At 34.1% G+C, this 12,603-nt stretch overlaps 1 protein-coding gene across 1 annotated transcript; it reads right to left on the bottom strand.

The window, feature by feature from the left end:
* Positions 1-457: 457 nt before the first annotated feature.
* Positions 458-11,462, bottom strand: LOC110450670 (sodium- and chloride-dependent glycine transporter 1-like). The gene is made up of 11 exons (XM_021498295.1): positions 11,399-11,462; positions 10,456-10,588; positions 9,625-9,759; positions 8,689-8,792; positions 8,032-8,156; positions 7,722-7,837; positions 6,653-6,784; positions 5,224-5,323; positions 3,929-4,029; positions 3,537-3,704; positions 458-1,909 (listed from the first exon to the last, which is right to left on the bottom strand). The coding sequence occupies exons 1-11, from the start codon at positions 11,428-11,430 to the stop codon at positions 1,709-1,711; spliced, it is 1,347 nt and encodes a 448-aa protein (XP_021353970.1). The 5' UTR covers positions 11,431-11,462; the 3' UTR covers positions 458-1,708.
* Positions 11,463-12,603: the final 1,141 nt, after the last annotated feature.

Genomic DNA, 12,603 nt, shown 5'->3' with positions numbered 1-12,603 from the left:
TGTACGAATGGTGTAGAGACTGCGGGCTGATTGTGAAAGTGAAAAATAGTTGCCATGTACATTTCTCTATGAAGAAAAAAACACAATATGGGAGGAGAGATCTTGGTAAATGAACAACGAGTGAAATACTTGGTTGTGTAATTAACTCCAGATTTATGTTTTTATGTTCATATTAAGAAAATTATATCAATATCTATGCAAATGTTAGTTTTTTTTTAAATACGTTCTGCAAACATTTTACAAGTACTTCATTTTTAAGAACTTTCTGAAACAAATTACTCAGACGCAAACTTGAGTACCTTGCTGAAATTTGGTCTACCTATCAGTCAACTTTTATTAAGCAATTAGAAATTATCCAAAGAATTTCTAAGATTTGTATGTTTTAAAGCAAAAAACGAATTTTGATTATTTACCTTATACAGATGTTTGTTAGCATTTTCATTTACCTAGTCTGGAATGTCGAGGGGGATATTTAGACATTGCTTTCCGTGTGAAACATGTCTACAGCCTCTTCGACAGTTATCATTAATTGTGTTATCATGTACGTATACTTCGACGAAATATGAGACATTACGCGAAAACCTTATTTTACAGCTTATTAAGCAGATATAATATACGCAAATACAGCTTTTTGGTGAGAAGCCAAAGATATTTCAACATTCTAATGGATACTTATAATTTATTATTATTATGTGACACTCTGTCAGAAGAAGTCGCGTATTGTTCGACATTTATTGTTGATATCAGCCATTACTAATATCTAATTGCTTATATAATATTATATCATACATGTTGTTATCAATGTTTAGATGCCATCTTCATACCAAATACACCAGCAAAGTGTTCTCCACTCTCACAGCTTCGGCCATAAATTAAAGTTTGAATGTATATACAAACATCAACACAATTGTGAATAGTAACTTTATTTAATAGATAGAGGATTTCAAACAAATCTTAGAAAGTGATATAGAAAATAAGATTGAAATAGGAACAAAAATATCACCATCTTGGCGTTTGCCGTCAATTGGTGACTTTGTTTGCTTCCTCCTGTCGCTTCAGTTGGTGAATTGACGCTCCTTACATTAGTATTAATTTTAAGCAGCCTGTATATATATATATATGTTAAGATATAAGAATGTTCGTTAAAGATGAATTTCGCTAAATTTTGTTGAATTTGTTACAATTGGAAAATACAGAGCAGAAGACATTGATGCGGTATGAAAAATGAGGAATACAAATCGTCGTAACAAAAGTTCAAAATACATTAAGATGGACGACACCAAACCAAAACAAATAGATTGGAACGTTCCGCCAGGTACAACAAAGGGCAGTGTTATATTACACATTTTGGTTTCTATCAGTTAATAATAAAAAAAAAAATCAAAACAAAATCACAAAACTGTTGAAATGGTTTTTCCATTACCAAATGTCTATGTATAGCACCAGTCAATTCAAACTGAAAAGGTAGAGACATAATGGTAAATTGGTACATTTGGCGTTGGATGACATTCAGTTTTTATATTGATTAATGATAAGAAGGATCTGGAATAACAGTTAATATTGAATATTGTTATTTTGATATCACAGAATTACTCATATTACCATAAATAAAAGAAAATATCTTGCAGTTAAAATTCTTAGCTCAGTAAAAAGGTGCAGTTAATATTTGTTTAACCAAGCCTGTAGCTACCGATAGCAAGTGCAGCTATTATGTAAATGCTTTAAGGGAGTGTTGCTCTTCCACCGTGAGTGAATTAGAAACAAAACGTCCCGAGTCACCCTTCAGATTGTATAAAAACAGTTGTTTCCAGGTGAGGGAGTTATGGTAGCTGTCTTTTTTCCAAAATTCTCTGTAGCTTGCATCTATCGGAACCCAGTCCTCATTTGGCCGAACGGAATTTTGGAACCTCTGAAAAACTCACACACATATATGTATATATATCAACTGTATTGTTCGACATGTTTTATATATCATTACGACATATACATTTTTACTTTTCTATTTACATTCATTGCTATATATAATTATTTTTCGTTCATGTTTTTGAACGGTTGCCTGTTTTAAATTCATCCAAAATAATTTAAATCAATTATATATTCACAGCATCAGGTTATCTACGATATTTAATACGACAGAACGTTTGTGAAGTAAGATACTTTATACATTCTAGTATGGAGGTTGTCTTTTGTTTAAAACAACATATTTCCCCGAGTTTTGTTTGGCATTTTTCTCTACAATGATATCTGTATATGTGTATATGTGTTTATAATTCAATTCATGATTGCACTCGAAGCTGATTGCATTTAATGTCTCGTTATTCTACATTTTATATTTTGCCATGTTAGAAGTTCTTTGATTGGTTATTAGTAGTACATGTGACGAAAATAGCAGCTGTTCTTGTTACCATCAACGACAGGTTGTGCATCATTGGACTTATAAATGCCGATTTTCAAGAAGACATTGCCGTTCGAGTCGTCTCCCATTACATAAAGTAAACTCATCGTTAATAAAGTTGGTAGATCTTTTATTTATTATTTTTATTATAAGCTTTGTTTTCCTTTTCCTTTTTCACAACAATGACTCAATATTGCCTTACGTATCGACAATATCAACCTGACAAAGTATGGATTTTAGCACAGCGATCCAAACAGCGACGATAAAGGGAATGCAAGCTCTTTCAAATTTCATGATCGAGAATGAACAGTGTAAAAAACAAGAATTCGACATGACTGAATGTCGCCTGCTCAGCTCTGTAATGAGGAGAGAATTTTGGCTTGAGTTATCGCGTAAACAAGCAAAAATTAACGGCAAAAACGATGAACAGCGTTTCAATGTAAAGTGTGATATGCCAAAACGTGGAAAGTTGAAACTCGACAGAAAAACCGGTACAATATGTTGAACATTATTGCCCTAGCATTACCGTACACAATTTTAAAGGAATTTATTAAAAACTAAAAAAGTTTTTTTCATTTACATCACAATGAACTTATTTGGCAATAAAAGGGGCATTACTCCACCAAAAATGTTTGTAAACTTCTGAAATACAAACTCGTCCAAGCTATATTGATATGCAATATGTGTACCAAGTCTGAATTCAATCAATCCAAGGGAACTCAAGTTATCGCACGGAAACCTTGTTCGGACGACGCAGCCGACGACACCGACAACGTAATACCTACATATATATGTCGCCTCGCGTTGCAAGCGATTACACAGTTGAAAACTCGCTCTATGTAAAGTTGAATGCGTTAAAGCTCATTTTACTATATATCGGTGTTTTTTTCATAGTTTACACATTTATGAATGAAAGCAAAAAAAAAAAAAAAAACTTCCATTGATAGTGATTTGGAGTTATAGGGATAAAGGATGTGCTAAGGTCGGTCATGCAGTGTGTAAGTAATTGTTCTCCGTTAATATTTTCATTAACGTTTGAAAATTCCAGTTTAAATCTCGATATTATTAGCATTTTTTCAAACGCAAAGAACCAATGTATAATGACGCAGCCACTGGTAGTGAGACATGTACATTTCGTTACCTGATGAAGATCTCCTTTCTGCTTTGATAGAGTATACACCGCGTAACCTAATGCGGGTGCGAGAGTCGATAAGGTCAGGGCCCAGCCAATAATAGAGGCGTACCATGGATACTCATAACTGCCAAAGGCCGGGGCACGGTACGTAACGATACTGATCGTCAATAAAACCTGTCAAACGATTCAACAGATAAATAGTAACGGACAAATGTGCATAAGGTATCAAGAATTGTTTTAAACAGCGACAATGCTAGTTACTGACCTTTAAAATAATGAAACGTTTGTCTTTATAAAAGGATAGGTTTTTGTTAGGTTAACATAAGGCATTTTATCCTTACCAGTGCATCGCATTCTCATACTGATATAACATACATATATAAATGTACATAACTTACAGACAGAAATATTGGTATGATGAATGCCAAACTTATCCTGACAGGTCCAGGCATAGGACGGCCGAGCATCATCTTTACATCCCTGTCTAAACGGTTACTCCCTGAAAATAATAAAAAAAACAAGTATATTATTCGTGTTGTCAAATGTAGACAGCAAAATCTAAACACAAGGGAGCACGAATATTTTGCTACATAATCACGATTCCATCAAAATTAGACAGACCATATACCATAAAATGGATTGAAATTACCATGTCATCACTGATTGTATTTCTACTGCATTTGAGTTTTGTTAGATTATTTGTGTACAATCGCCATGTCCAAAATGAACTGTCAGTCATGTCTATGGTACAGTATATAGTAGTGTATTCCTTTGGGGATTAAGCTTTTGCTATCTCGCGGGTCACGAGTATGATCGTGAAAATATGATTTACAAAACAGTAAAACACGTAGCAAAGGACCGGGAAAACTTAGTTCTATAACCGTAATGTATTCAGGAAATTGCCAGCATGTGCCTGTGATTGATACATATGTCAAGATCGCAAAAGTTTCACCCGTGCATTTTATTTCTTTGTTACATATTGCGTTAATATGATGTCCCAACACTATTGTAATTACGCCAAACAAGAAATAACACCATTTGCGAATTTACAAAGACAGCACAGACGTATTTTTACTCTATTTCGCAATGGATCGCTACCACTTGCATTGGAAACGGGCCGTTACTCCAGACCGCCAACACCTTTGTATGACAATATTCCGTTTAAGGTTTTTAATGTAGCTGATGACAATATACCAAACGTTTTAGATATGAACATGGAAACAGGTTCAATAAGATTAAAGTATGTAATGCGATTCAAAGGACTCTAGCATCTACTCTAGACAAAGATAGGTTTTAATCGACAAACGCGTTTTTTACTTTAAATATGCATAAATACTTGTATCAGTCTTTTCGACTATTTGTATATACCATAGCTTTTTTATAACACCAATATGAGATGATGTTTGATTATGTATAATATTGTACATGTTTTTAGTAAAATGTCTCAAAAGTGTTTTTTTCAATATTTTATTTCTAATGTATCATATGTGCTGATTTTTACTGAGCGTGACACAATAATAAAAGTATCTGTATGTAAATTAGTAATGCTTTAATCATGTCTCTGCATCGATAAGAGTTTTGACATATTGTGTTCAAACACATATTTGAAACAAATGATTACATATTAAATAGATTGATTATGTTAAGATTAATGAGCTTAATAAAAACAAATATGTGGTTTATGAAAACCTACCATACACCCATCCAAACACGATCGCCTCCACCAAACAAATTACCACGACATTCCACGTGGCTATATACCATATACCAAGTATAAATATATAAACACCGGCCTGGAATAAATAACAAAACATAAGGCTACTTAAAAACATAAATACATAAATAGATATACAGCATTTGATATAGCGCCCTATCTAGTTAACATAAGCTACTCTAACGCGCTTTACAGTACATAGATATATAATTAATACAATTAGCATATATATATACATTAATCAATACAATTTTGAGGAATTCGCAAGAGCTGTCTTATCAGGCGCTAACTACTAGTCATATGCCACCTGGCTAATATCTCCCTATGTGTGTATTCCTGTGTGTGTATTGGAGATGTATAGCTGATATCTATCTCACTTTTTAGTCTCATCTTACCTGTATACAATAGCTCATCATAATAATAATGTCCAGTCTCATTTTATCTTCATATAATAACCCATACTACATGTAGTATCAATTTTCAGTCTTATTTTGAATACGTACTCTCCTATAACCTTAGTATTGTGCTGAATATAATTTTAATATTAATTTAAACACGGAAAAGAGAAGCATTATAAGAATGCTGGTTTTTCTGAATATGAATACAGTTTATGTATGGTTATGACCATGTTATGACAATGTTATATACATGGACCTTTTTAATTATAATATAAATCTTATGTATTTCTCAAAAACAATGACACATTATATTTTATTATACTTATCACTCTTCTTGAACCGGATGTTAGCGCGTGTGGGGTCTTCAATTGGGAAGGAGGGCAATTGTACCCCAAGAAAAAAAACCCCACGTGGTCGGGCAGGCGACCCTATAACCATTTTTTGTGTTTTTTTTGTTATTTGCTAATCATTAAGAGACAAATAAATGTTACATATCTGTGACATCATACAAGATATCAAAGAACAAATGATTTCGTGTCTTATATGTAAGTCTATTTTTTTGCTATATCTAATTTATAAAACTAAAACTTTTCGATGTAGAACGTACACTCAGTCTAACAAGCTTGGTACATGATGAAATGACTGGTGGACATATTCATAATGACCCCTCAAAATAGCATTTAACACACACAATTTCAGTTTGAACTCAATTTCAATAGAAACACACGGAAACTGGAACAGAGGATACATGCAAAATGTGACTTAATATGTATAATTAGAAGACCTGATAATTTACTATTAAGACCGGAAAATATACGAACGCACCATCCGACACGTTATTGTCATCAGCTTGGTTATGGGGTGACCGTTACGTTATTGTCTTACCAAAGGAGATGTCAAGCTCTGAAGCTAAAATCTAAAAGCAGGCCTTTGTTACAGATTTTGTTACCAAATGTGTGCATATAATATGTCAGGTTTAAAACAAATAGGATAAAAAAGGACAATTTTACCTGAGTAACAAATAAGAGTCCGACAAGGAACGTGGCAATGGTTGTAACTGTCAATAGGGCTACACGCTTGTTATGGAAATACTTGGGACACATTTCCTCCAAAATAAGCAAGAATGGTTCCATCATCACTGTCTGAAATACAAACCATGATACCATATTAATGTTTTTGTCATTGGTATTGTATTCCAAGCCGAAATTAGTTTGAAACAAATGTATTGTTTATGTTATTCTCATGACAATATTTTTTATGTCCTAGGATGAACATGAAAGTATTGGAATTAACACTAATACCAGTAAGTTCAGTTTTTATGGATATTACATATAAACGGTTGGTCTACGTTTTCATACTATCCAAGGATATATGGTATCGGTGTTTACTGGGAAAAGGGCATTCTTCAGTTAAACTAATCACTTCAAAACTAAAATAACAGACAAACTAATGTTACGAAGAGACACGTCTCGGAAACGACGGTAAAGTTATAAAGATGGGAAGAAGAAACATGCATATGTATATGAGTGATTCAAGAAGCAGATCTGTTGTGGGAGCTTACGATTTCTCGTAGAAGAGCACACAAGGAGAAAACAAAAGGACACATAAACACGCTACTTAATAATTACTCTTAAAGAGTAAAAACGCCAAGCTAATGTTACAAATAAACGTATTAATTATTAACTGTTGTCAAATGATAGCATGATGTGGAAGTAAGAAACGATTAATCTTTCTTTGACTTATAATGTGCTGTCGGAGACAACATTTTCATGTTTCATCCTATCTACGTTAATGCGTACCGGCCTGTCAACACAAAAAGTTACATAAAATAACAAAGACAAAAAAAAAAAATGTATAATAATAAATTACAAGCAGTAAACGGATCATATGTAATACAAATATATTCACCAACAGAAGACCACGACAAGGTCATGGGCACATACATGTATTGCGAAAAACTAAAATATTCTTTATTATTTAAGAAAGATAAATTAGAGCAAGTAAGGAATAATTACTAACGGGAGATCACAGAGTGTGAGATTATACATATAAAAGTATATAATGTGATTGATAACTTACTAATGAGTCGATCCCTGGGAGAATCAGGACAAGATAAAACAGCACAGACCACGCCTGTGGCAAAGGGAAACAACTCAAAGCCTTCGGATATGTGATAAATCCAATTGAAAAACCACCTGTAAGGAAGAGAAACATTTAACTGATTTTTATAAGAAAAATAGATAAATATTTAATGTCGTTTTTCATATGTTTGATAACAGTTCTCGATCAACCGTAAGACTTCATGTAGGGAAATATGAGTAGGCACTGATCATATTTAACATTTACTTATTTTTGGACAATTTTCAAAGTATATACAATGTTCCCTTACCTGAAGTGACGACGGAATGAACAGGAACCTCTGCCTCGTGAGCCATGACCCCCGCTGTAGCGAACACAACCAGTCCGTTGAAGAGACCAATCAGGAGCACAGAAACGGAAGAAATCAACGAGGCCCTGTAGGTTTATAGAAATAACGTTAATTTTATAGTAAGGTATTAAAGTATATTACTGTACAAGCGTACTAATCATATTACGTCTAGTACCCTTACTGCGATTTATGTTAACCTATATATTGTGTTGTGTACCTTATGGCTTTTTCACATGCTTTAATTTTCTAATTTGATCAAATACGGGTACATCGTCAGTATTACTTGTCTGCCTTTTCAATACCTAAAAATGACAAGATCAAAATAATCACGTCACGAGATGTCAACCGTAGGGCACATTTATGAACGACATAATTTGCATCTGACATTTAACAGATATTCATCCCATTAAAGTGGTAGCACGTGTATCCCTAGATACTTAGTATTTGATACCAGCGTAAGTGCGTGAATGAATCGGTAAGATACAATCATTTCTTTTTTAATTGACGCCTTTGAATCACAGAGCTCTTATTGACAGTATTTGAAATATGCACCACAGAAAATGTGTTGCTGAAATTGAGAAACATCAGGGTAACAACGATGGTTACTATGCATCGGACCTCAGACAGTTGTAGTTGAACTTGTTGTGACAGCCAATCATCATGAGCCCGCCCCAGCCCGGTCCCAGCGTGTTGAATGCTACAAAGGTCGCTTCCACCCATATCTACAAAATATTCGGTAATGACGCTGGCTTCAAAATAACAAATAACAACAGTATATAAATGAATAAGGATATGTAATAAAGTTGAAGTTTTTTGTAATTTTTCAAACAAATAATAAATTGAAGGAAGAGTTGCGGGGAGAAGTACTTTTGTTTATTAATTGTTCTATCAGTTATTTTTTCTTTGATCTAATAACCCGACTACTACAACTAAAGGACTGCATTAATGTATCATTTTATTAAAATGTTCAAATCTAGACATTGTAGCAAGACACCCTTCAGGTTATATACTTTTGTGTTTGCTAGTCAAGGGCGATCATACTAAATAGTAACAGTAGGTAAGAGACAAATGATCAAAAACCATAAATCAAAAGCGTTGCAATTCAGTAGATAAGTTTAAGTCTCTTTGTACCTTCATTAGGAGGGTGCAAACCATGCAATGGGATACATCAGGTCAAACGCTAATAACCTCCAAAACCTGTCTGAGACTTCTTATTAACCTTTGAGATTGATCAACACAAGGAAAGTTTGTACAAAAAGCATTTTTCTATTATGTTACAACAACCCTGATATGTGACTTACAAAGGGAATATTAGGAGCACGTTTAACAGAAAGAAATTTTACAACGTTTGCCCTTTCTGCCAACTACAACCCCCCTACCCCCAACCCTAACCATCCAGAAAAAAGCAAGTTTAATAAGAAGTCCTAATACGAATTTTAGTTTCATTACAGAAAAGAGAATAGCATAATATCTTGGAAACAAAAAACATTAACGTACGGCAGAAGGGGCATGGTATCTTCTGTGACTGTCGGAAACCATATGTAAAATATCTACCTTAGCATTTAACAATTTTGAAAAGTCTGGATTGATGAAAAACAGCATTCCCTCGGTAGATCCGGGCAGTGTCAGAGCTCGCAAAAGGATCGCAACGAGGAGGATTATTGGCAGGATAGCCGTCACAATCATGACCTGTTAAATTATATAAGAAGATATCCTGTAACCACCAGTCATGACCTGTAAAATTATATAAGAAGATAGCATGTAACCATCCAACCATGACCTGTTGAATTATATAGGAAGATATCCCGCAACCATCCTACCATGACCAGTTGAATTATATAGGAAGATATCCCGCAACCATCCAACCATGACCTGTTGAATTATATAGGAAGATATCCTGTAACCTTAGATAAACAGTTGTGGTGGTATTTAAACACTCGATTTTCATAGTCATAGGTTCTCATTGCCGAATTTGAGATCTGGTGACACATAGGTTCGTATTCAGGATACCGTGTAATGCTCAACCTTACATTCCATACTCAAGCACAATTTGTGTTGCCATGATTAATTTACACAAAAAAAATATATTTTTTCAATACGTTAAAAGAATTTTGAAGAGACTTATAGCGATAGACCGTTTGTAATATTTTCACATGATTAAGGGGAGTTACAAGAAGGTTTGTTAGTGCACAAAATTAATTTTTGAGATGACATGAATACGGGCCATAATCATTTAGGTCCAGTATAGAAAGTATATGACCAGGTAATGTAAGTGAACAGAAAGACATCTAAAGGTCTTCAGTATAATACAATTTCTGACATTTGATATATGTTTTCTCATTTTAGCAATATGAGAGGTCAACTAGTGTGGTGACCTAGGTTTACCTTTCCAAGTGACTTGAAACTCTTTGCTATGGCACAGCAAACGATGACCTTGATAATAGCCATATAAACAATATACATTCCGTTGACATCGCCGATGTCGTCAATACCGCTAGATATCCGCAAGACTTTGTACCTGTTGAAATTCATTATGAAAACAAATATATTTGACCATAGATATACATATAACCGTGTTACATACGGTTGGTTCAATGGATGGTTTAAACAGTTATTTAACAAAGGTATACGAAGGGTACAGACAAGGTCAAACACAGTGTCAAGTTCCTGTCCTCCACCTTGATACTAAAAATCAACAGTGACATTTAGAAACAACAAACCATAAACAAAAACAACTACATGCAACAAAATATTCATCAGTCTATTCATCGATACACATGGTAGAATAGTACTGCTAAGCCTTATTAAATGCTGTTGAGTATTTGAATTTCTGTCATTTCTAAATAATAAGTATTAAAACTTCATTTCCTACGTTTTTGTGACAAAATGTTCCGAATCCTTTATCGTCCCTTTCTATTTTATTTACCTTTAGTCACGCATTAAAAGAGGTTGTAATGTTGCCATGCACATCGCACTAATGGAGCAATATATTTGGATGATATAATTTAGCAACAACCAATAATAAAATGTGTTTTTGTGTATTACTAAACCAATATCAAGAATTATCAATCCAGGACTGTTGCTTCAGGTTAATCATAACCTGTCCCTTACCGGAGTTCGAAGTCTCAAGAAGCACGATATCAAAACAGTTGGAAGAAAATGTGGATAACGTGTAGAGGTAGATCCAAAATAAAATTTAAACTTTACAAACGTTATTGATTTAAAGGTACATCTCATTACTCTGCCATTTAATTCGGAAGGTACACAATATATGCTACATGTATCAAGGAACATAAAACACAACAAATTACACTTCTAATAGACATACTTCCAAAACTCTTCCACCGACGACACTTTCATTAATGGAGTCGATGCGTTAAACCCAAGGTCGGAGCGCTGGAACACAAGTCAAGTTACCATAGTGTACACAATAGAAAACTAGTGATGTAATAGCTCGGGCCACTGACACGTGCAATCATGTTATAATCAATATTCAAACGATTAGTAAGCATATTGTTGTATTCTGCAATAATACGGACATGAGTGGTATTTAAAACTATTATTTTTATGTATTAGATGTTAAACAGTTATATACTGGATGTTACCATAATGAGTCTAATCGAGGTCGTAGGTAACGGAATCACATAGCTATGTTCTAAGTTCGATTTTTGTTTGCTATTCCAGAAGTTCTCTCACCACTGGTCCCTTTTAAACAATCGATCTGCTGTAATTCCTTTGCATTATTGTTAGAGGCGATTAATGATGTAATGGAAACTACTGAGGAGACAAACAACAGACAGCAATTGCTTTAGGCTTATTTATACCGGGATTTGTAAATACAACCACAAGGCAACAGTAGATCGGTCAAGAATAAAGACAAACGTGTTACAATGACGACAGTATATATTGCTTTTGTCCTTTTTTTACAAGCAGGAAGAAGCAAAATATCTCCTCCCAAAATTCTACAAAGACCCGGTGAAAATGTAGATGACATTGTAGTTTATTTAATACAATATGTACATTAGTTTAAGCATACCTCAGTGATATTTGACCAATCACTGCTCAGATTTGATTGGAGAGTTCCACTGGAGAATGATAATGATGAGGAAGTGTCGATGGAATAGTGTGTTCCAATAGTTATCACACGTGGTCCAGGGAAGCACCGTGCTAAAGGAGTTGACGAGGTATTCTACGGCCCAGCACTGTACGATGTTGTCAAACAACACTGTCAGGAGGTTGATGGCCGCTATGGACAATCCCAAACCTGAATTATACGAATAGGCAAATGTCGCTTATCTAGGCATTTCAATAACGTGCAGCCTATTGTTGTGACAGGGAATACATTTCCTAAACATTTTTTCTACAAGCTGCAGAAGTCGACGCAGGTTATAGTTGCTCAACGGAATTGGTTCAAAACAGTAAAATTAAATGTTTCTGTTAGGTTAAAATGTAAATGAAGTACATTGTACTACTGAATTATTTTATTCGCAGTTAGTTTAAAAAACAATACCAAAATATAAATTTTGTTGTATG

Source organism: Mizuhopecten yessoensis, unplaced genomic scaffold (genome assembly GCF_002113885.1).
Source record: "Mizuhopecten yessoensis strain PY_sf001 unplaced genomic scaffold, ASM211388v2 scaffold5409, whole genome shotgun sequence".
NCBI lineage: Eukaryota > Metazoa > Mollusca > Bivalvia > Pectinida > Pectinidae > Mizuhopecten > Mizuhopecten yessoensis.
This window is presented reverse-complemented; position numbering and strand designations above follow the sequence as displayed.

What these genes read in the sequence shown, in the direction of transcription:
- LOC110450670 (XM_021498295.1), bottom strand. Translation starts at nt 11,430, where the DNA reads ATGAAAGTGTCGTCGGTGGAAGAGTTTTGGAA. An exon ending in CAAAATTGTTAAATGCTAAG is followed by an intron (nt 8,793 to 9,624) that starts GTAGATATTTTA and finishes AATATTTTGTAG; the next exon opens with ATATGGGTGGAAGCGACCTT. An exon ending in TCATACCAATATTTCTGTCT is followed by an intron (nt 3,705 to 3,928) that starts GTAAGTTATGTA and finishes ATCGTTTGACAG; the next exon opens with GTTTTATTGACGATCAGTAT.